The 24,479-nt window shown below is 44.0% G+C and overlaps 2 protein-coding genes across 2 annotated transcripts; one reads left to right on the forward strand and one right to left on the reverse strand.

Annotated features, from left to right (window-relative positions):
* The first annotated feature begins 966 nt into the window (after positions 1-966).
* Positions 967-4,491, forward strand: LOC119948763 (vomeronasal type-1 receptor 3-like). Its single transcript, XM_038770261.1, has 5 exons — positions 967-1,053; positions 1,268-1,471; positions 1,788-1,948; positions 2,038-2,176; positions 4,417-4,491. The coding sequence occupies exons 1-5, from the start codon at positions 967-969 to the stop codon at positions 4,489-4,491; spliced, it is 666 nt and encodes a 221-aa protein (XP_038626189.1).
* A 12,790-nt stretch (positions 4,492-17,281) lies between these two features.
* Positions 17,282-18,253, reverse strand: LOC119948764 (vomeronasal type-1 receptor 4-like). Its single transcript, XM_038770262.1, has one exon. The coding sequence runs from the start codon at positions 18,251-18,253 to the stop codon at positions 17,282-17,284; it is 972 nt and encodes a 323-aa protein (XP_038626190.1).
* Positions 18,254-24,479: the final 6,226 nt, after the last annotated feature.

Below are 24,479 nucleotides of genomic sequence, written 5' to 3' on the forward strand. Positions count from 1 at the left end.
TCAAGTAGAAGGGAGGTGTGTTCTTGTTACTTAAGAGGTTACCAAAGGTAAGCTAGATAATGATTTGCTACTGTGCCTCCAAAGAGGTCACCAAAAGTAATCTAGATCTGTTACTGTGTTCAGAGCAATGAATTAAGTGCATCAGAGATTATAATAGAGTAAGTAGGCATGGAACTTACAATCTAATGTGTGAATGGGCATTCATTCATTCGATTGTATTTATTGAGCGCTTACTGTGTGCAGAGCACTGCACTAAGCGCCTGGAAAGTACAATTTGGCAACAGATACAGACAATCCCTACCCAACAACGGGCTCACAGTCTAGAAGGGGGAGACACACAACAAAACAAAGCAAGTAGACAGGCACTGTACTAAGTGCTTGGGAGAGTACAATAGAGTTAGCAGAATGACTCTTTTCCTCAAGGAGCTTGCAGTCTACTGTGCACAGAGCATTGTACTAAGTACTTGGGAGAGTACAATAGAGTAAGTAGACATCATCATTAGTGGTATTTATTGGATGTTTATTGTGTTCACGGTGGCTGAGTGTAAGTTCCTTGTAGGTATGGAATGCATCTCAGGCTTCTGTTGAATCTTTAATGCAGAGTATTGCACCCCGTGGGTACTCAATATTGTACCCAGTGGGTGCTCAATAAACACCATTATCATTAAGCCTGGTCAGATTAAGCCTCATACCTACATGCGTCCCCACACATTCAAGGAAGGGTAAGATTACCTCAGAGGAAATTGGGGCTTTTTCCCAGACTAGTGGTAGATTATTTCAGGGTTCTTAGTCATATAATTTAAAGCACCATCAGTTGCCCAATGTCTTTAGTCTGGAAGTTTCATCCAGGGTCTTTCCATCATAGGAATGTGTCCAGTCTGTTGGGAAAATAAGTTGTCCTACCCTGGTCGTAGGACAGGAGTAAGTAGTGGTTAGCCACTGAGCACTGCTCCAGCTTGCTCACGTATGACCTCCCTGCCACCTCCCCACCTAGTGACTTCGGAGAGGAGGCCCTCAAAGCCATCCTTATTGGATGTTCCTCTGAATGCCCCGGTATCATGAGTACTGCCCAAACTCGTGGGTACAGCTACACTGAAACTTGTCCTACATGTCCCCAGTTTGAAATTTTTCTGTATTCATTATTGATGAACTCCCACCCCCTGACCCCCGCAGCTTTTTTTTAGGACACTGAGAGTTCTGCCGTTCTGAAGAAATCAAGACAATGGTACTGAGTGATCTGATTTAGGGAATGTTTTTCCTCTCTCAGACTGGCGTCGGTGTGCTGGGAAACACCATGCTGCTTACGGTGTATGTCAACATCTTCATTTCTCAGCCACATCAGAAAAAGCCCACAGACCTGATCCTTCTCCACTTTACAGTAGCCAACACAGTGATACTTCTCACTCGAGGTGTTTCAGAGGCAATAGTGGCCTTCGGGATGAACAGTATTCCAGATGATGTTGGGTGCCAGGTTGGCTCAGTGGAAAGAGCCCGGGCTTGGGAGTCAGAGGTCATGGGTTCGAATCCCGCCTCTGCCACATGTCTGCTGTGTGACCTTGGGCAAGTCACTTAACTTCTCTGAGCCTCAGTTCCCTCCTCTGTAAAATGGAGATTAAGATTGTGAGTCCCACATGGGACATCCTGATCAACTTGTATCCCCCCAGCGTTTAGAACAGTGTTTTGCACATAGTAAGAGCTTAACAAATGCCGTCATCATTATTACTATTATTATTATTAACAGAGTATCCCGTGCCCTTTCCATCTGCACCACCTGTCTCCTGTTTCAGGCCATCACCATCAGCCCCAGCACCTCCCCATTGGCCAAGTTCAAATTCAGAGCCCCCAGCTACATTCTCCTTTCCCTCGTCTTCTCCTGGATCTTCAACCTGTTGATCTACATAGAAGTAGCTGCATTCACTCGAGCCACCAAAAACGTCACCATCATGAAGTACACTTATATTTTAAAATACTGTTCTTTGCTACCCAGGGCCAATTATGTAAGTGTGGTTGTGTGTTTAACTGCCATGACATTCTGAGATCTCTTCTTCGTGTTCCTTATGAGCTGGGCCAGTGGCTACATGGTGGCTGTGTTATTCTGACACAGCACATCCACAGCAGCAGCCTCTCCCCCAAATCATCACTAGAGATCAATGTCATCCAAACCATCCTGCTCCTGGTAGGTTTCTTTGTTTGCTTTTATTGGATTAACTGCTGCATCACCCTTTATCTAAGTCTGATGATAGAAGTTAATGGTCAGCTGCAGAATGCCACCTCCTTTCTTTCTGCATGCCACCCCTCTCTCTGCCCCTTGGTGCTCATTAAGAGAGATCCTTGGGCCACCAGGACTCAGTGTGGCCTTGTGAAGAGGAGAAGTCCTTGACCTTCAATGGAGCCTCATCATTCTCTCTATCCCCAGGTTCCTCCCGTGAAGACTCTAGTCTGTGAGAACAAGCAGATTTTAGGGAGACTGCATGGCCAGGTGGAAAGAGCATGAGACTGGGAGGCCCAGGTTTTAATCCCAGCTCTGCTTGTGACTTGCTTTGCGTCCTAGGGAAAGTCACTTCACAACTCTGAACTTCAGTTTCCTCATCTGTATCCCAGCTCTCCCCAGTTATTGCATTGTGAGACCTATGCAGAGAGGGACTGTGCCCAATCTGATTATCTGGATCTAGAACACTGCATTAGCACTTAGGAAAAACTCACTTCTGCCTGGAACTTCCGCCCCCTTCAAATCCTACTGACAACAAATCTCACCATCTTTAAAGCCTTACTAAAATCATACTCCTTTAGAAAGCTTTCCCTGACTACCTATCCTATTCTCCCTCCCTCCTGCATCTCTTATGTGCTTAAATTTATGACCCCCACAATACCTATGGACATGTTTTCTTATATTAAGTTGCTTCCCCTACCTAAAATTTATTTTATTTGAATGTCTTTGCTTCGCCTCCATTATAAAGTTTTTGCCGACAGGTATTGTGTCTATCTACTCTATTGTACACTTGAAAGTGCTTATTATAGTGTGCTTCTCACAGTAAGTGCTCAATCAATACCATTGATTAATTGATTGACTGCTTAATAAATACCATTAAAAAAGGAATCATTTCCACTTGGAATATTCATTTCTGGATATCTTGGGAAAATTGCAGCTGGAAATTCTGATCATTATACAAGCAAAAAACTACTCTTTCTCTTCCCCTTGCCCTTCATTCTCTCCCCACCTTTTCTCCGTGTGATATGGGATTTTCTCTCCCAGACTTTTTTTTAAGAAAAAGGGTCTGGAAGACTCTAGCTTTCTCTCTTTCCCAAGAGACAGGCTTTGGAGATGAAGACTGGAAAAGCAGTGTGGCCTAGTGGAGACAGAAGCCTTGGTTTAAGAAAAAGGGTCTGGAAGAATCTAGCTTTCTCTCTTTCCCAAGGGACAGGTTTTGGAGATGAAGACTGGAAAAGCAGTGTGGCCTAGTGGAGACAGAAGCCTTGCTTACTAATCCCAGCTCTGCAACTTGTCCGCTGTGTGTTTTTGGGCAAGTCACATAGCTTCCCTGTGGCTCAGATACCTTATCTGTAAAATGGGGATTAAAACTGTGAGACTGTGAGTTCCATGTGGAACATGAACTGTGTCCAGTCTGATTATCTTGTATCCACCCCAGTTCTTAGTACAGTGCCTAGCATATAGTGAGCATTTAAAAAATACCATTAAAAAAACAGACTGGAGATTCAGAGCAACAGTTGCACCTATAGGTACTATCTCCGCACACCCCCTCCCCATCTCCATTACTTCGCTCCATCATTTTTTCTCCATTCACTGCCTCTATATAGACTTTGTATAACCTTCATCACTATTCCTGGGTTCTGTGCACTATGCACTGACGGTCGAATCCTCAGGATGTTGATGGAATTAAAATCTGTTTGAACGGAGGACTTTTTTGTTTATTTTTTATGGCTCCCCAGTGGGAGTAATACAGATAGTTACCCATCAGAGGAACTAATTTTGCTGCTCTGGGAACCTCAGAAGGGGTGTGTGTGTGTGTGTGTGTGTGTGTGTGTGTGTGTGTGTGTGTGTGTGTGTGTGTGTGTGTGTGTGTGTTAAGCACTTAGCATATGTCATGCACTGTACTAACCATGGGGTAGATACAAGATAATCAAGTTGGACCTAATCCCTCTTCCTCACTGGGCTCACAGTATAACTGAAGGCACATTTTACATACAAGGAAATTGGGGTTCAGAGAAGTTAAGTGACTTGCCCATGGGGAGACAGACATGAAAATAAATTAGAGGAAGAAGGGATTTGTGCGTGAGGGAGTGAAAACACCATGACCTGGAAAGCAGAGCTAGCCATGTAGACTTAAGTTGCTGCTCTCTCTTCAATGTTCAGTAGGACTACTTCTACATCACACTCTTGGGGCCCTCCTCTACCAGAATGCCTCCGTGGGATCCCGCACCAGTTCTCCTCCACACCAACAAGGCTGTCAATATCCAAGGGACCACATCTAATTCCCACCTGTGCATTCCTATTGCTTAGTACAGGGCTCTGAACACAGGAAGTACTTACTAAATAGTATTACTCCTTCTGCCATCTATAAATGCCATTATCATTATCAGGGTAGTTACTTACCTGAACATAGGTATGTGTGGGAAAGCCACTCTGAAAGACTGATCATATCTTAATAAAAAACAAATAGCACAGGATATTTCATTCATTCAGTTGTATTTATTGAGCACTTACTGTGTGCAGAGCACTGTACTAAGCACTTGGAAAATACAATTCAACAATAAAGAGGGACAATCCCTGCCCACACTGGGCTTACAGTCTAAAAGGGGGATATTTTAATGTAGATCGAGAAACTATGAAAATATGTAGGCCTCAGGAAGCTAGTCAGTCAGTCAATCATATTTATTGAGTGCTTATTGCGTGCAGAGTACTGTACTGAGCACTTGGTAGACTACAATATAATGGAGACATTTCCTGCCCACAACAAGCTTACAATCTAGAGGTGGAAACAGACATTAATGTAAATAAATACATTACAGATATGTACATAAATGCTGTGGGACTGGGAGGGGGGAAGAGAATATACATAACAGCTTTGTGTATCTGCATATTGAAAATACTAAGAGAAGCTGTTGGAAAGACCCAGCTGGAGGGATGGAATTCATTGTTGAAACAGATGAGTTTTCAGGAGGGCTTGGCATTTGGGTGAGCTGTGGACTGGTAGATTTGAAGAGGGAGGAAATTCCAGACAAGGGAAAGGGCATAGGCAAGGCGTTACATATAGGAAGCCATATGAGTGGATGACCTCCATGAGAGACTGAGTGCATAAGAAGCATTAGGGCATCAACTCTTAAGGGATGAGAGGTAGCAGGAAGCAGAATGGCCTAGTGTATGGCACATGGGCCTGGGAGTCAGAAGGAACTGGCTTCTAATCCTGGCTCTACCATTTGTATGCTGTGTGACCTTGGGCAAGTCACTTCATCTCTCTATGCCTCAGTTACCTCATATGTAAAATGGGAATTAAGACTGTGAGCCCCATGTGGGACATGGAGTGGGTCCACCCTCATTGATTTGTATCTACCCCAACACTCAGTACGTCAGAGTTCTGAGAGAGGTAGGGAAGGCCCACAATAAGTACAACAGAGTTGGTAGACCTTTTCCTTCTCACCAGCAGTTTGTCTTGAGGGTGGGATGACTATCAAGTGCTTAAAGGGAACAACTTTGTAGCAACCATAATTGGCTTAAAATATAAATGAAGGGCAGACATGATAGTACTTTCCCAAGCACTTAGTACAGTGCTCTCACTCAATAGATACAATTGATAGCGAATAGTTAGAAAAAAGGGACTACTTTAATTCATACTGTTTAAATAGGGTGTTACAATTTACAGTCATCTCCTTCAGCACCCGGGACAGCATTAGGCGCACAGTGATATTTGAGCAAGTCGTGTTTCAGAGAGAAATGAAAGAATCCAAGGCAGATAGCTTCCTAACAATTTTTGTACTTTCCCAAGCCCTTAGTACAGAGTTCTGCACATACTAAGCACTCAGTAGAACACTATTGATTAATTGATATGAAACTCAGTTTTGTTATCATGAGGAAATTCAGGCACAAAGAAGTGATTGATCCTTGATTTTCTCTCACTACATCCCACCTAGTAATTCCACTCCCACCACACCCACCGGCCACACTTTTCCAAGCATTGATTTAGTGATTGTTCTGAGTGGCTTTAAACTTTCATCAGGAAGCTGAGGAGAACTGAAGGCAGGGTGGGTGGAGGAAGGGTGTGGAAGTGTTAGCTCTGGGGTCCTCCCCCCCCCCCCCCCACCATGTAGTTGTGCTTCAGACCATCCACCCTGGGGGCAATGCAATTTCCATGAAGCTTCTATGAACCTTTCCATGGACCGTCCCTGTGTTTCCCAGAACTCTGACTCATGTTAATTTTGGACAGGGACACCTCTACTTTCATCTCAGAATGTCTCAAAAAAAAATCAAAATAACTTCCGAAAAGTCTTAGAGAATTATTATTAATAATAATAATAATAATAATAATGGCATTTATTAAGCGCTTATTACGTGCAAAGCACTGCTCTAAGCGCTGGGGAGGTTACAAGGTGATCAGATTGTCCCACGGGGGGCTCACAGTCTTAATTCCCATTTTACAAATGAGGGAACTGAGGCCCAGAGAAGTTAAGTGACTTGCCCAAAGTCACACAGCTGACAATTGGAGGGGATTTGAACCCCCGACCTCTGATTCCAAAGCCCGGGCTCTTTCCACTGAGCCATGCTGCTTCTCTGTAATTAATACATACAATGTTCTTACCTAATGGTAAACCAAATTACCAAGTGGCCTATCAGTGACTGTGTCTCTCTGTATAGCCAAGGATGTCAAGCAATACAGAATTTAGTTATTTAATGGGAGGGGTGGTATGGGGGATTACTAGTTGGGGTGTAGTGAGAGAGGAGTAAGGAACAAATTCTTTATGTCTTTGTGCCCCAGTTTCCTCATAATGACAAAACAATTAATAAAGCAGTGACTGAGTTCCCTGTCTCCCATCTCTTTCCCACTCCATTCCATACTTCACTCTGCTGCCTGGATCATTTTTCTACAAAAACGTTCATGCCATATTTGCCCACTCCTCAAGAAACTCCAATAGTCTCCCATCCACTTCTTCATCCAACGGGATGCTGATCCTCACCATTGGCTTTAAAGCACTCAATCACATTTCCCCCTCCTACGTCACCTTAATACTCTCCTAATTCAACCCAGCCCACACACTTCGCTCCTCTAATGCCAACCTTACTGTGCTTCGATGTCATCTCTCTCACCACTGACCTCTCACCCACGTCCTACCTCTTGTCTGGAATGCCATCCATCCTCAAATCTGACATGCACTTACTTTCTCCCCCTTAAAAACTTTATTGAAGGCGCATCTCCTCTGAGAGACCTTCCCTGACTAAGTCCCCTTTCCTCTTCTCCCACTCCCTTCTACATTGCCCGACTTGCTCCCTTCATTCATCCCCCTTACCAGCCCCATGGCGCTTATGTACATATCTTTAATTTATTTATATTAATATCTGTCTCCCCTTCTATACTGTAAGGTCGTTGTGGTCAGGGAATGTGCCTATTTATAACTGCATTGTACTTTCCTAAGCACTTAGTAAAGTTCTTTGCACAAAGCGCTCAATAAATGCAATTGAATCAATGAATAAATGGGTTTCATATCAATTAATCAATGAGATGAGCTTCAGAGCTGTCTCTCCTCCTCTCCCATGAACTGAGGGGAAAGCATTCTGAAAATCAATGACCCTACTTGCCTAATAATTTCTCCAAAATATATTTTGGGAGAGAGCAGTCCATACCCCTCAGGGGGTCTTGCTACCATCCCTTACCTCTCCCACTGTTGTCAGTGCTCTATACTATGGTATTGATGTCTGTCTCTCCTCCTCTAGATTGTAAGCTCATTGTGGGAAGGGAATGTGTTTATCGTTGTATTGTACTTTTCCAAGCACTTAGTACGTTTATCTGCACACAGTAAGTGCTCAATAAATATGATTGAATCAATGAATACAGTACAACAGAGTTGGTAGTCATGTTCCCTGACCACCAAGAGTTTGGTTAGAATGGGAAACAGACAATAAAATACATCATGGAAAATAATGATGGTATTTGTTAAGTGTCTACTAAGTGCCAAGCACTGTTCTAAGCGCTGGGGTAGATACAAGGTAATCAGTTTGTCCCACGTGGGGCTCACAGTCCTAGTCCTCATATTACAGATGAGGTAACTGAGGCACAGAGAAGTTAAGTGACTTGCCTAAATCACACAGCTGACAAGTGGTACAGCTGGGATTAGAACCCACAACCGCTGACTCCCAAGCCCATGCTCTTTCCACTAAGCCATGCTGTTTATTGTTAGTGCTTTGCACACAGCGCTCAATAAATACAACTGAATCAATGAATGAATGGGTTTCATATCAATAAATGAATGAGATGAGCTTCAGAGCCATCTCTCCCCCTCTCCCATGAACTGCAGGAAAAGCATTCTGAAAATCAATGACCCTACACACCTGTATATAAGTGCTGAAGGTGAGGTGAATAGCAAGTATTTAAATAATAATAATGGCATTTGTTAAGCATTTACTATGTGCAAAGCACTGTTATAAGCATTGGGGAGGATACAAGGTGATCAGGTTGTCCCACGTGGGGCTCACAGTCTTAATCCCCATTTTACAGATGAGGTAACTGAGGCATAGAGAAGCTAGGTGACTTGGCCAAAGTCACACAGCTGACAAGTGGCCGATCTGGTATTTGAACCCATAACCTCTGTCTCCCAAGCCCGTGCTCTTTCCACTGAGCCACATCTCTTCTCTAGTCACGCTGATAACTTTATGTGTAATAATAATAATAACGATGGTATTTATTAAGCACTTACTATGTGCAGAGCACTGTTCTAAGCGCTGGGGAGGTTACAAGTTTATCAGGTTGTCCCACGGGGGGGCTCACAGTCTAAATCCCCATTTATGGATGAGGCAACTGAGGCACAGAGAAGTGAAGTGACTTGCCCAAAGTCACACAGCTGACAAGTGGTGGAGTTGGGGTTCGAACCCATGACCTCTGACTCCAAAGCCCGGGCTCTTTCCACGGACCATGCTGCTCCTGAGTGAAGGGCTTGGTCTGTCTGAATCTGGAGGGACCTCTCAAGGCAACAGTTATGGGGGTAAGGTGAGCTCATCTACCACAGTGTGGCAATTACTGTAGCACTCCCCACTGCTGTGACGCTGTCTGGAGTGGGAGTGGGGGACATTCCCAAAGAAGAAATAAAGTTTTCTCCCCAGCAAAAAGCTGCCTCCTCTTCAACTCACACTGATAGTTTAATGAAGTAAATGTCCATTTATTCTCTGAACGATTTAGATGAAAACTTCCTGTCTGAGAAGAAAAGCCTTTGATAATTAAGCCAAGCAACAGGGAATTCCTTCTTGGAGATGGTTGCTGTTTGAGAATTATCAAGTGGAAAGGAACTTTAAGAAATTCCAGCCCCTCCTTTGTGGTAGGACAATGAAGGGCAGAGATAAATTAATTAAACTTTCTTCTGATTCTCCTAATCCCTCATCTTTTCCATCTTCATCTCCTCTTCTTCCTCCTCTCCCTCTTCTTCCTTTACTTCTCCTCTTCCTTCTTTACTCCTCCTCCTGCTCCTTCTCCTCCCTTGCCTTCTCTTCATTCTGTCATAATGTGACTTTTCACTGGGTACTTTGAATAGAATGTGATGTAAGATTCAGGAAATAATAATAGCATTTATTGATTGCCTACTGTGTTCCACTCCTCTGCAAATAATTAAGTAAACACGGTCCCTACACTCAAGGAATTTAGAATCAGATTATGCTCTTCACCACAAGCAACACAGTCCAGGTTTCTATCTATTCACCAGGTAAATATAAGTCTCACCAGAGACCCTTTTAGAGGGTGGAGAAACAATAGAGAATTAATGCAACTCTTCCTTGGACTTGGAAACTTTGACAAGAAGCAACCCACTTATCAATCAATCAATCCATTGTATTTATTGTCTACCTAGTGAATACAGGACACTTTGCTAGCACTTATAAAAGTACAACTGAGCAAGAGATATGGTAACAACTCTGAAAGGGGACTGGTGAACACAAATTGTTCAGAAGACTGCACCAGTTTTTAAAAGTGTATAAATACTTCCACTTGGGATAAGTGATGAAAGGTCTGCCTATATTAAGCTAAAGAGATGCTCAAGCTGTTGAGAGCTAAATGTGAAGGGGTATAAATAAATGTTCACATTCAGGGCTGCTAATGCATATAAGGAAAGTGAAGGTTAATGGTGAATGCCTCCCAGAAGAAGTGGGTTTTCAGGAGTACTTTGAAGATGAGCAGAGCTTGGGATCTAGTGGACAAGATTCAGGCAGGAAATTCAGGCAGGAGGAAGGGTGTGAGCAGTGAGTCAGAAGTGGCAGAATCAATGATGAGGCACAGTGCAGTTAGAAACTGAGCTTGAATGAAAAAAAAGATTAACTGGGGTGCAGTGAGAAAAGGTAGCACTCATTTCAGCTGCTCTACCAGACATTCTGTTTTTATTTACCGAACATGGTTTTGGAATTTTTCTTTTGCTTAAAGAAACAGTTATAGAACCAAGTTCTAATGGTCTGCAATTTTGTTGTCATTGTTTTGTGATTTCTTGTTAATTTTCACCTAGCTCCAGAATATATATATCCTGCCAGCCATAATAGGTACATTACTTCTCATAACTGTCCTAATCTAACCTTACTCTGTGTTCTCCAGCATGGCTGTGGGTCCATAGTTAAGAAACAAAGTTTCAATCCATTCACTCATTGATAATCAATCAATTCATTAATCAATGGTATTTATTAGGTACTTACTATGTGCAGAGAACTATTTTGTGCTTAGAAGAGTACAATAGAGTTGGATGACACTTTGCTCATCAATCAGTGGTATTTATTGAGTGCTTACTGAATGCAGAGCACTGTATTAAGTTCTTGGGAGATTACAATGCAACAGAGTTGATAGACACGTTCCTCATTAATCAATGGTATTTATTGAGTGCTTACTCTGTGCAGAACACTGTATAAAGTGCTTGGGCGAGTACAACAGAATTTGTACACATGTCATTCATTGATCAGTGGTATTCACTGAGTGCTTACTCTGTGCAGAACACTATATTTAGTGCTCTGCCACTTGTGTGCTGTGTGGCCAGGTTGAATAAGAGATGAATTGAGGATAATGCCAAGGTTACAGACTTGTGAGCTAGGGAGGAGAGTGGTATTGTCATCAGTGATGGGGATGAGAGGGTTTGGGTGGGAGAAGATGAGCTCTGTTTTGGGCATGTTTAGTTTGAAGTGTCAGTGGGACATACAGGTAGAGATGTCCTGAAGGCAGGAGGAAATGTAAGATTGCAGAGAAGGAGAGATCAGGGCCATTCTCTTCAAGCCTTATCCCTGCTGGTAGCTGTAACAACACTCATAACCTTAAAGGCCCTTGGTTTTAAAGCAGTCAATCAGTGCCCTTATCACTCTTTGCTCCTCTCACAACATCCCAGCCTACCTGCTTCACTCCTCTAATACCACCCTGTTCTTCATTCTCATCTCTTTCCCCCTGACCTCTTGGTCTCTGTGCTGTCTTTCTGCCTGGAACTGTCTTCCTGATCATATCTGAAGACTAACTGCTCTCCTTATCCCAGCTCCTCCAACAGGCTTTTCCTGATTAATTTCATTTCCCCACCCTGTTTCCCCTCACTACTGCCACTTCAGCATTTCTTCATCAACTATTCATTCTATCTCCATCCTCTAAAACCTTAGGTTCTCAGTCCACCTCTTTTCCCCCATAGCACTTTATGCACATGTCTTTAAATCCTCCTACCTGTAATTTATTTCAGTGTCTATCTTTCCCTCTAGATTGTAAACTCCTAGAGGAGGGGGATCATGTTTACTAATTTTATTGTAGTCTTCCAAGTACTTAGTGCAGTGCTGAAGCAGAGTAATTGTACAATAAATACTATTCATCATCAATGGTATTTGTGTGCAGAGCACTGTACTAAGTGTTTGGGAGAATACAATATAACAGAGTTGGAAGACACAATTCCTGCCCACAGTGAGCTTAAATATTAGTGATGGATTGGTTGATTGATTGATTAAAGGCTTCCAGGTAGGCTAGATCCTGGCAAAAATTGTATAGAAAGCTAGGCTCTGCCCACTGATATAGTTCAGTCTGCAGCTGGATTCAGGCTGGCTCTGAGCAAACCACTTAATCCCACAGTAGTCCTTATCTCATGCCATTCCAGCTGCCATTGGAGGTAGGAATATCCCAGCATATCTTGCCCCTGAGAAAAGGGAAGCCTGGAGGTTACTGACCGGTTCCATGGCTGGCTTGAGTCGAGTGTCAAGAAGTTGTCACCGTGTGTGAAAGTGCTACACTTCCAACAACCAGGCCGTCTTCTGACCACAGAACGTACTTCACTAATGGATGGCCAATGGCCACTTGCAACATGTAGATGTGCTCGATGGGTCCATGAAGTAGACAGTGTGTTAAAGAGGCATCCTCTGCTGTCCACAGTGATAGAGGATCACCACAAAGCAGATAGGGTTTGTGATTTTTTTTTTGTTTAGAAAAATGATCCAGCCACTAGAGGGAAGTATGGACTGGATGTGGGAGAGGACGGAAGCAGGGAGGTCAGAGAGGAGGCTGATGCAGTAGTGTAGCAGGTTATAACAAGTGCTTTGACCGGCATGGTAGCAGTTTAGATGGAGAGGAAAGGGCAGGTTCTAAAGGTGTTGTGAAGCTAGATCTGACAGGATTTGATTTCAGAATATGCAAGTTGAATGAGAGAATTGAGTCAAGAATAGTGCCAAGGTTCAGGGCTTATAAGAACATGGAGGGTGGTATTGTCTACAGTAATGGGAAAGTCTTGGGGAGGACAGAGGTTTGGTGGGAAGATGAGGAGCTCTGTTCTGGGCATGTTAAATTTGAGCTTTCAGCATGACATCCACACAGGGAGAGGAGAAAATGGAAGATTTCAGGGGAGAAGGTAGGTCATGGCTGGAGAGGTAGATTTAGGTAGATTCTTGTAGAGATGGTAGTTAAAGCTATGGGAGTTCATGAGATTTTTAAGGGGTTCAGTGTAAATGGAAAATGGAGGGGGACTCAGAACAGAGCCTTGAGGGCCTCCCACAGTTAGAGAGTGGGAGGCCTCGAAGGAGCTAGCAAAAGAGACTAAGAAGGGGAAGCAGTGTGGCCCAAGTGGAAAAGATCAAGAGCCTGGGAATCAGAGGTTCTAAACCTGGCTCTACCATTTTTCTGCTCTGTGACCTTGGGCAAGTCACTTAATAGTAATAATAATAATTATGATACTTGTTTAGTGCTTCCTATGTGTCAAGCACTATTCTAAGCTCTGGGGTAGATACAAAATAATCAAGATGGACACAGTCCATGTTCCACATAGAGCTCATAGTCTTAGTCCTCTATAGATGAGGTAACCAAGGCCCAGAGAAGTGAAGCGAACTTCTCAATGCCTCAGTTTTCTCAGCTGCCAAATGGTACCTCTTCTCCTTTCTACTTAGACTGCGAGCCCCATGTGGGACAGGGACTGTGCTTGACCTGATTGACATGTATCTATCCCAGCATGTAGAATAGTACTTGACACAAAGTAAGTGCTTAACAAATACCATAAACAAATAAAATAGGAGGAGGAGGAGCTGGAGAAATAGAAGGGAAATCATATGAGGAAAGTGCCAGTGAATCCATGGTTAGATAATGTTTGGTAGAGAAGGTCTCGTTCCTCAGTGTTGAAGGTGGCTGAGAGGTTGAGGAGGATTAGCATGCAGTAGAGGTCATTGGTGACCTTAAAGAGGGAGTTTTTCTTGGAATAAATGATGTGAAAGCCAAATTTCAGGGAGTCAAAGAGAATTCAAGAAGAGGATGTAGAGGAAGCAGGTGTAAACAATTCCTTTGAAAAGTTTAGAAAGGAATGGTAGAAAGGAGATGGGGCAGTAACTGGAGAGAGTAGAGGGGTAAAGGAGGTTTTTTTTAGGATAGGGGATACATCAATATTTTTGAAAGCAGTGGGGAAGGAACCATTGCAGAATGAGAAGGCAGGTTGTCAGGTAGAGAAATGTGAAGGGGCACATGTTTTAATAAGGTTTGAAGGCATGGGGTAAAAGACACAAGTGGTGGGATAATTTTAAGAGGAAGTGGGGGATCTCCTATTGAGATAATCCTAGAGAAGATGGGAGAGTCAAAGAGGGGGCAGAAGGAGGGAGGGACTGCAGAGGTGTAAGTGTGATTTTAGGGAGATTGTGCCTAATGATTAATTTTTTCTATGAACTAGATGGCAAGGTCAGTGGGTCAAGAGATGGGGGAGGCCAGGGAATAGGGGTTAAGGAGGGAGTTAAAAGACTGAAGCAGCTGGAGGGGACAATGGGCATGAGAGTCAGTAAGGGTGAAGAAGCATTGTTGCTGGGCAAGATTGATTGATTAATTGATGTCATCCCCATCAGTAGCATTTCTTGAGTGCCTACTGAGTACACAATACTGTATTAGGTACATGGAAAACACAAGAGAATTAAAAATATTTGGTCTCTGTTTCAAGGATCTTACATTTTAATGGGGGAGATATGTAGAAATCATACACACTGTAATAGGTAAAAGAGAAAGAACAGACATACAAATGATAAAAACAAAATTCAATGAATAAACCTATACATGATAAGCAGATATAAGCATGTATAATCAGTAATATTCTTTGACTACTCTGTACAAAACACCACACCACAAAGCTCTCAAAGGAATTTATTTGATGGCAGATGAAATAACATTACCTGGAAAGGGGAAATGAGTCAGGAAACACATTTTGGAGGCGATGTCTTTTTCAGAGAACCTGGAAGTGGGGAAGGGACCCACTTTGCGATATTTGAGGAATGAAGAAGCTCCATGTACTAGTAATAGTATTTATTAAGCAATTATTGTGTGCAAAGAACTGTACTAAGTGCTGGGTTAGAAATACACATTTGGGAATTAGACACTATCCTGATCCCTTAGGAAGCTCACAATGTCTAGGTAATAATAATCATAATGGTATTTGTTAAGCACTTACTATGTGCCAAGCCCTGTTCTACGCTCTGGGGTAGATACAAAGTAATCAGGTTGTCCCACGTGGGGCTCACAGTCTTAATCCCCATTTACAGATGAGGTAACTGAAGCACAGAGAAGTGACTTCCCCCAAGTCACACAACTGACAAGTGCTGGAGCCGGGTTTAGAACCCACGACCTCTGACTCCCAAGCCCGGGCTCTTTCCATTAAGCCAGCCTACTTCTGGGAGAATCACAAGCAAGATCCAGTTAAAATTAATTCTTTGATTAAATAGTTTTAAGAGGGTTTTTGTTGGACTTGGAAAGAAACAGTTCATAGGAGGTTACTGATGGGGAAGGTAGACTCTTCATAAGGGAATGTCAATGATGATTGAGGGCACATCTCCAAACATTAGGCGGTTTGTGAGGATGGAAACCATCAAACTGTCCTCACCTCACATATACACTGGATGGGATTGTTCACTTGGTTTTCCTGTCACACTGAGTTGTAGTTGGGCTGTAGTGAGAGAGAAGCCGGGAATAACTCATTTAACTTCTTTATGCCTCAGTTTCCTCATGGTACCAAGACAATTGACAAAGCAGTCACTGAGTTTCATATCAATCAAACAATGTTATTCATTGAGCACTTAATGTGTGTGGAACATGATACTAAATAGTACTAAACTAAACAGATACTAAACATTCACCCCACATATCCAATTGATCGCCAAAGCCTGCTGGTCTCACCTTCACAACATCACCAAGCTCTGCCCTTTCCACTCCATCCAAACTGCTACCACGTTAGTACAATCACTCATCTTATCCTGACTGGATTCCTGCATCAGCATCTTTTCTGACTTCCCAACCTCCAGTCTCTCCCCATTTCAGTCCATACTTCACTCTGCTGCCCAGGTTATCTTTCTACAGAAACTTTTTAGGCATGTCATCCCCCTCCTTAAAAATCTCCAGTGGTTGCCTATCAACCTCCGTGTCAAGCAAAAACTCCTCACTATTGGCTTCAAAGCTCTCCATCACCTTGCCTCCTCTTACCTCACCTCTATTTTCTCTTTCTACATCCTAGCCTGCACCCTCAGCTCCTCTGGTACTAACCTTCTCACTGTGCCTCGTTCTCACCTGTCCCACGTCCTACCTCTGGCCTGGAACACCCTCCCCCGTCAAATCCACCAGAAAATCACACTTCCTCCTTTCAAAGCCCTACAGAAGGCTCACCTCCTCCAAGAGGCCTTCCCAGATTAAGCCCCCCTTTTCCTCAGCTCCCCCTCCCCTCCATGTCACCCTGACTCCCTCCCTTTTCTTTACCCCAACAGCACTTTGGTATACTTGAACATATCTATAATTCTATTTATTTATATTAATGCCTATTTACTTGTTTTGATGTGTATATATCTATAATTCCACTTATTTATTTACGTATTTATTGATGTCTGTTTACTTGTTTTGATGTATGTCTCCCCCCTTCTAGACTGTAAGCCCATTGTGGGCAGGGATTGTTTCTCTTTATTGCTGAATTGTATTTTCCAAGTGCTTAGTACAGTGCTCTGCACACAGTAAGCACTCAATAAATACGATTGAATGAATGAATGAATGAATCGACGGACCACTCCTGTCCCCAACTTCTAAGCCTTATTGAAATCACATCTCCTACAAGAGGCCTTCCTCAACAAAGTCCTCATTTCCCATACTCCCTCTCCCTTCTGCCTCACTTGTATTTTTACCCTTGATTTACCCTAGTTTCTGCCCAACAGCATTTATTCACGTATATGTAACTCATTTTGATGTCTGTCTCCCCATTTAGACTACAAGCTCCTTGTGATCCAGGAACATATCTACCGACTCAGTTGTATTGTACTCTCTCAAGCGCTTAGTACAGTGCTCTGCCCAAAGTAAGCACTCAATAAATATGATTGACAGATTGATTGTTCTGCACACAGTAGCTGCTCAATAAATACCATTGATTGGTTGATCAGTTGATCAATCTGGGAGAGTGTGGCACGAATTAAACACACACACAAACACATAGAGTCCATGTTCCATTGCATTTGCCCAACAACTGACCTAGCTGCCCCTGCTCTCTGAGACAGACAAGGTGCCATCCATCCAGAGGGCCCTTTATCAGAATCTTCCCTCTTCAGTGATTGAGCTGTTAACTGGTTTGTCTCTGGCAGAGGTTAGTTCTTGGCAATGACCTGGTCAGCTGCAGGGTTCATGGAAAAGGAGGGATGTGAGTTCTTTCCCAGGATGCAGTGGTTCTTGGTGACTCGCGGATCACTGCTGATCAGGACCAGGGGGCAGAGGGCAGGGTAACAGGCAGAGAAGAAGGTTGCAGCACTTTCCAAATCGGGATCTTTTTGGTCTGCATATGACACATACAGGGTAATGCAGCTACTGGTACAATAGAAACAAACGAAGCAGGAGGCCAAGAGCAGGATGGTGTGGGTGGCTCTGGTCTCTGCAGAGGATTTTTGGGAGCGACTGTGTGTGTGGATGTGCTGTACTTGTTTACTGTGTCGGTAGAGCACAATCACCATGTAGCCACTAGCCCAGCTCATGAGAAACACAAAGAGGAGATCTCGGACAGTCATGGCACATAGAAAGGTAACCGAGTGTATAAAATTCCCATTAGGGATAGTGAAACAGTATTTTGAGACATAGCCATGCCCCAAGATGGTGACATTTCTAATGCTTTGAATGGAGGTAATCACTCTGATGTAGATCAGCATGTTGAAGATCCAGAATAAGAGAAAGGAAGGGAGGATGTAGTTGGGGGCCCTGGATTTGAGCCGGGCCCAGCAGGAGGTTCTTGGACTGATGGTGATGGCCTGAAACACACTTAGGAGACAAGTCATACAGATGGAAAGACCACGGGACACTCTGTTAATGTACATGAGACTCTGACACCCAGCATCATTCAGAATGTCCCTCATCCCAAAGGCCACCATCATCTCGATGACCCCACGGCTGAGGAGCGTCACAGTGTTGGCCATGGTCAAGTGGGCGAAGATCAGGTCTACGGTTTTCTTCTGCTGGGGTTGAGTAATTAAAATGTTAATATACACCATCAGCATTGCTGAGTTTCCTAGAAAGCCAAAGGCAGTCTGGTAGAGGAAGAAAATCCCAAAGACCAAGTCATTAGACCTCATTTTCCAAGAAATTCTTCTTAACTAGGAAGTCCAAAGATGCCTAGAGAGAAATTCAAAGATAGTTGCTAAATAAATAGTATCATGGTTTCCTATTTTTCAAATTTTCATAGTGCTTTTAAATCAATCATCAGGAAAAGGTATAAAGAAGATCAGCAAAGTTGACCAAATAGTAGTAGTAATAGTATTTACTAAGCAAACTGGAAGCCACTGTATTATGTGCTGTGAGAGTATGCAAATGTGGGAATTAGACATGGTCTCTGTCCCTCGGGGGCTCACAATTTACAGGTATAATGATAGGAAGAGTCTGGAGCCATTAGAACACAACACAGAAATATGTAAAATAAAAGCAAAAATCATCAGGGTGCTGTAGCTAGAGCAGCAGAATTTCAGAGTCTTTGGGAATCAGAGTTAAGGTCCCACCAATAGTCATCCTGGGCTTTTGTGGATGCTTAATTCTGTGGGTGATTTTCTCTTTCCCACCAGGGTGGTGGAAGGCAGATCAGGTGGAGTCTCCTCAATGCAATGGTGCTGGTACCCGTGCTGGTTCCTGGGGAGGCAGCGTGGGGGGCTGTCCAGTGGTGGGATGATGCTGAGCGTGCACAGCAGTAGCTTTTGTCCGTGGCCCAGCATGCGCGGAGCATGCCAGGAGCAGGGACCTTCACTGGTGGGAGGGAAGGTGGAAGTTACCAAGGATGCTTTTCTCTGTGGCAGTGGAGGGATCTGAGAGCTTGAGGTCAAGATGGTGGTGATTAGATGACAATAGAGAAAAGTAGATGTGAATAGACTGACAAGCTTATTAGTCTCCAGTTTAGAAAGACAAAGATTGAAAAGAGGGCATGAGTGAAGTCTCTCACATGGATATATTATACAGAAGGGATAAAAATTCAATTGTTTTTCACCAGAGTCTGCAACAACATGGCTGGGGAAGCCCCCTAAAGCTTGGAGGTTCCAAAAAGAAAAAGAAACATTTCTTTGCAAAACAGGTCATAAACCTTTCTCCATTGTCACTGATTTTGACTGAATGCCTTTTGCAAATAGAACTTGCAACATAGAGCAGGATTAGTATATCTGGATCCTGCCCTTGAATTTATGTTAGGATGGTGGAGACATGCAGCCCCAATTTGCCTGATCTGCCACAAGTCCCAAAGAACGAAAATACAAACAGTAAAAATAGCAGTATGTGAAAAAAATAAATACACACACAAATGCCAAGCTGGTTGATAGGATGACATGACTCGTGGGGACTAGTCAGGGTATATGTCTCCTAGAAGATATTTTTTTTCCTTCATCCGTCCTCAACATGAGGGTATGCTGTGGTTTGGTTATGGTTGTGGATAATGGGTTCATAATGGATTATTAAAAGGAAAATTTATCTTTGATTTACGCCAGTGCCTAGGACAGTGCCTGGCACCTATATGTGCTTAATAAATGCCAATAAAAACAAGTTAGGTCTGTAGAGCGAAATGTTGGGTTACTAGATTGCACACTTCTACATATTAGTTGGATGGCGAGTAGGGCAACTATCTCAAATACAGCCGGCATTGAACCTGTCAAACAACTGTCCTATCTCAGGGCTGTTGACATTCCAGTAAGAGGTTTCCCGTCACAGTAAGTTGGAATCCAAGCCAACAATTTATTTTTCCTTACTTACCACAAACTTCCCATTCCCATAACCTCATCTGGTCTTTTGAAACAGGTTGCCATTCCCACAAATTTTTGGGGATCCCACTGTGCCTGTGCCTCTCAAGCCTAGTGCTGAGCACATCACAACCCTCCCTCATCTCAAACCTTCCTTCCTGGTCTCCCAGTCCCCTGTGTCCCTTTCCCAGGGTCCCTAAACCCCTATGTCCTAATAATAATAATAATAATGACATTTATTAAGCGCTTACTATGTGCAAAGGACTGTTCTAAGCGCTGGGGAGTTTACAAGGTGATCAGGTTGTCCCATGGTGGGCTCACAGTCTTAATCCCCATTTTACAGATGAAGTAACTGAGGACCAGAGAAGTTAAGTGACTTGCCCAAAGCCACATAGCTGACAATTGGTGGAACCAGGATTTGAACCAGTGACCACTGACTCCAAATCCCGGGCTCTTTCCATTGAGCCACACTGCTTCTTATTCCCAACTGGTTTGATCCCCACCATGGTCAGCCTTTAACCTCGAGGCCTAAGGCCCTTTTTGGCAGGGGTTGAAAGGAAGGACAGAGTGGATGGACCAGCACTGGGGTGAGGGATACAGATGAGAGTTCCATGACTGTGCAGTCCCAAAGCTGACTCCATTTCAATTGTTGCCAGACTCTGGGGTCTCCTACAGGGGATTATTATGAACCACTAAGTTAACTAATGGACCACCGGGCGAGAGATCGGGGCAGGGCACAGAGAGTCGTAATAGTAGTAATAGTATTCAGAGACAGCAGAGCTCTGTGGCCTGAGAACCTATAGAGGTGATCCTGGGCTGTGGGCTGGTGGTACAAGATCAATGGAGGGACAAGATTTCAATCATCATCAATGGTATTTATTGATGCCATTGGCCTGAATTATCATTCTATTGATACATTCAGGACTGTCACCCCCCTCCTCAAAAATCCCAAGTGGTTGCGTATCCACCTCCATATCAAACAAAAACTCCTCACCCTTGGCTTTAAAGCAATCCATCATCTTGCTCCCGCCTACCTTACCTCAACTCTCCTTCTACAACCCAGCCTGCACACTTCACTCCCCTGGTGCTACCCTTTTCACTGTGCCTCAATCTTGCCTGTCTCGCCATTGACCCCTGACCCACATCCTACTTCTGGCCTGGAACATGCTCTCTCAAATCCACCAGACAAATACTCTCCCCCGTTTCAAAGCCTTACTGAAGGCACATCTCCATGAGGCCTTCCCTGACTAAGCCCCACTTTTCCTCATCTCCCACTCACTTCTGCATCACCCTGATTTGCTCCCTTTGCTCTTCCCCTTCTCCTCACTCCATAGCACTTATGCATATACCTGTAATTTTATTTATTTATACTGATGCCTGTTCATTTGTATTGATGTCTGTCTCCCCCTGTCTAGACTCCAAGCTTGCAGGGAATGTGTTCAGCCAGATTATCCAGGGCCTAGAAGATTGGAAGGTGGGAATGGAAAAGATTGTACTGGAAACCCTCTATCACTAAACCATGCTCTGGGGGATGATAGCTAGAGATAGATGGCTAGCTTGCAGTTGGAGGGAGGTTGTACATTAATCAATCAATCAATCAATCAATCGTATTTATTGAGTGCTTACTGTGTGTAGAGCACTGTACTAAGCGCTTGGGAAGTACAAGTAGGCAACACATAGAGACAGTCCCTGCCCACCAGCTGGCTCACAGTCTAGAAGGGGGAGACAGAGAACAAAACCAAACATACTAACAAAATAAAATAAATAGAATAGGTATGTACAAGTAAGATAAATAAATAAATAGAGTAATAAATATGTACAAACATATATACATATATACAGGTGCTGTGGGGAAGGGAAGGAGGTATGATGGGGGGATGGAGAGGGGGACGAGGGGGAGAGGAGGAAGGGGCTCAGTCTGGAAAGGCCTCCTGGAGGAGGTGAGCTCTCAGTAGGGCCTTGAAGGGAGGAAGAGAGCTAGCTTGGTGGATGGGCAGAGGGAGGGCATTCCAGGCCCGGGGGATGACGTGGGCCGGGGGTCGATGGCGGGACAGGTGAGAACGAAGCACGGTGAGGAGATTAGTGGCAGAGGAGCGGAGGGTGCAGGGTGGGCTGTAGAAGGAGAGAAGGGAGGTGAGGTAGGAGGGGGCGAGGTGATGGAGAGCCTTGAAGCCGAGGGTGAGGAATTTCTGCCTGATGCACAGATTGATTGGTAGCCACTGGAGATTTTTGAGGAGGGGAGTAACATGCCCAGAGCGTTTCTGGACAAAAACAATCTGGGCAGCAGCATGAAGTATGGATTGAAGTGGGGAGAGACATAAGGATGGGAGATCAGAGAGAAGGCTGATACAGTAGTCCAGACGGGATAGGATGAGAGCTTGAATGAGCAGGGTTGTGGTTTGGATGGAGACGAAAGGGCGGGTCTTGGCAATGCTGTGGAGCTGAGACCGGCAGGTTTTGGTGATGGCTTGGATGTGAGCGGTGAATGAGAGAGCGGAGTCGAGGATGACACCAAGGTTGCGGGCTTGTGAGACGGGAAGGGTGGTAGTGCCGTCAACAGAGATGGGAAAGTCAGGAAGAGGGCAGGGTTTGGGAGGGAAGACAAGGAGTTCAGTCTTGGACATTAACAGGGACTGGCCCCCATTCCTGTAGCGTTGGCCCCCAAGATATGAGGGGTGAGGGTGAGGTATCCGGCATTGAGCATGTTCAGGGGTTTGAGTTGCTGTTTCCCCACAGTGGCTGGTGGACTGAGTGGATCACTGGAGGAGAATGCCTTAGAGCTTCTCTGCTCCTCTCTCGAGCCAACATCATGGGAAGTTGGGGCAACCAAGTATTTAGTACAATACACTGCACAGAGTAAAGGCTCAATAAATAGGATTGATTGATTGATTTATGGACTGCAGGAGGTGAGGGGAGCACATTGCTGTTCCGGTGGGAGGAAACACCTCCCAAAAGCTTTTCCCTATTGCCATGAATCTCTCTCAACCTCAACAGACCTGTCTTGGTTTCCATCCCCACCGTCATTTATTCATTCATTCAAACTCTCCTATACCAGACATTCTCCTTTCCCCAATGCCTGCCTTAAAATGTTTATGGGTAAAATGGGGAGAATTAAATGTCTTTGTCTTTTCAGAAGTCAAATTTGAATATGCAATTGACTAACTCAATGAATGAAATGAGAAAATGGAGTATGTTTTCCTCTTTCATACTCCCACAGAGTCTGCACACCCAATGATCTCCACAAGTCCTTACCTCCTGACACGCCCAGATCACTACCAGTTTTCCACCCACAACCTGCCCACCCGCAGTGTGTTAGCCACCACATTCCCCATGTCTCCACAAGCCACTAACCTACATTCAAATGACCCTCTTCTCTTTTTCCCTCTCCCCCAATCGTCTGTCTCTTCCTCTCTCCCTCCCACCCCTCCTTCACATCAGCTACCTCTAATGATGATGGCCTCCAGTAGCCATCCCCCAGTGGGATGGTTTAGAGATTGGAGGGTTTCAATGCCCCCTTTACGCACTACCACCCATTAATGCTTGATAAGGGGATTGGGTACAGCTTTATCCCCTCCCTGGTGAAAGCTTTGGAACCTACCTGAGATGCTCCCACCGCACCAGGAAGCCAATCTACCTGTCTCAGTCCCCAGTGAAATCCCAGCTCTTAAGCTCACTCATACTCCCTTCCCATCTCCCCGCTCATCATTCCCTGCCCTCTCTTTCTGCACACAAACACAGAGATCCCTGATAGACACAGAAACAGGGGAAACCACCTGCTGACATTGACAGATTTGTTTAGAAAGTCACACAAAGGAAACGCCCTTTCTCCCATATGAATGGACAAAAAACAGGGAAAAAGAAGACCACTAGCAAAACCTGATCAAAGGGAAATGCAGTTCGATTTGTTACTTCAAATGAAATGTATCAATATCATTATTCCAGGGAATTTCTACAATTTCATTGTTGATTACAACCAATTTGTTTGCCATAATAGGTTAAGATAGCTCATGAACATACATGGAAACAAGAACACTTACACAAATTCTCCACTGATTTGAAATTAATTAATTTAGAATTCCTTGTCACTAACCAGAGACTTGAGTATTTTCATCCTAAATACCGGGCACACTCAGGTTTCATCACTGTTGCCCAACCTAATGACTTGGAAAATAGGTGGCTTTCTGGGGCAGTTTCCATCCTTCCTCTCCTAAGTGCGCTCTCAAATGTGATAGGGAAACTCAGGACACCAGATCCAGTGGGATTTCATTTTAGGCTTGGAAGCAGTAATCATGTTACTTAAAGTCAGGTTTCAATTTTGGGTACAAGCACTGATAATAATCAGTAGTTAGTGAATAATTATCTTATAATGTAATAGCTCAGTATTTGGACAAAAGTGTCCAAAGTACAATCAAGCCATCTACCAAACTTCCCTCCTCTTGTCTTTTCCTGAATAACAGTTTTGCAGCCCTAATAAAGGGTTAGGGTTATTCAGCCTGACCAGATCTACAATGGGGCCCCTCTTTGCTCTCCCATGTTCTCGTCCCAAAACAACCACATGGATATTCCAGTCTCCTCTAGGCTGGTCTTC

The sequence above is a fragment of the Tachyglossus aculeatus genome, chromosome X3 (assembly GCF_015852505.1).
Source record: "Tachyglossus aculeatus isolate mTacAcu1 chromosome X3, mTacAcu1.pri, whole genome shotgun sequence".
NCBI classification, from domain to species: Eukaryota; Metazoa; Chordata; class Mammalia; order Monotremata; family Tachyglossidae; genus Tachyglossus; species Tachyglossus aculeatus.

What these genes read in the sequence shown, in the direction of transcription:
- LOC119948763 (XM_038770261.1), top strand. Translation starts at nt 967, where the DNA reads ATGACCTCCCTGCCACCTCCCCACCTAGTGACTTCGGAGAGGAGGCCC. An exon ending in ATGTTCCTCTGAATGCCCCG is followed by an intron (nt 1,054 to 1,267) that starts GTATCATGAGTA and finishes TTCCTCTCTCAG; the next exon opens with ACTGGCGTCGGTGTGCTGGG. An exon ending in TCCAAACCATCCTGCTCCTG is followed by an intron (nt 2,177 to 4,416) that starts GTAGGTTTCTTT and finishes CTCCTCTACCAG; the next exon opens with AATGCCTCCGTGGGATCCCG.
- LOC119948764 (XM_038770262.1), bottom strand. Translation starts at nt 18,253, where the DNA reads ATGAGGTCTAATGACTTGGTCTTTGGGATTTTCTTCCTCTACCAGACT.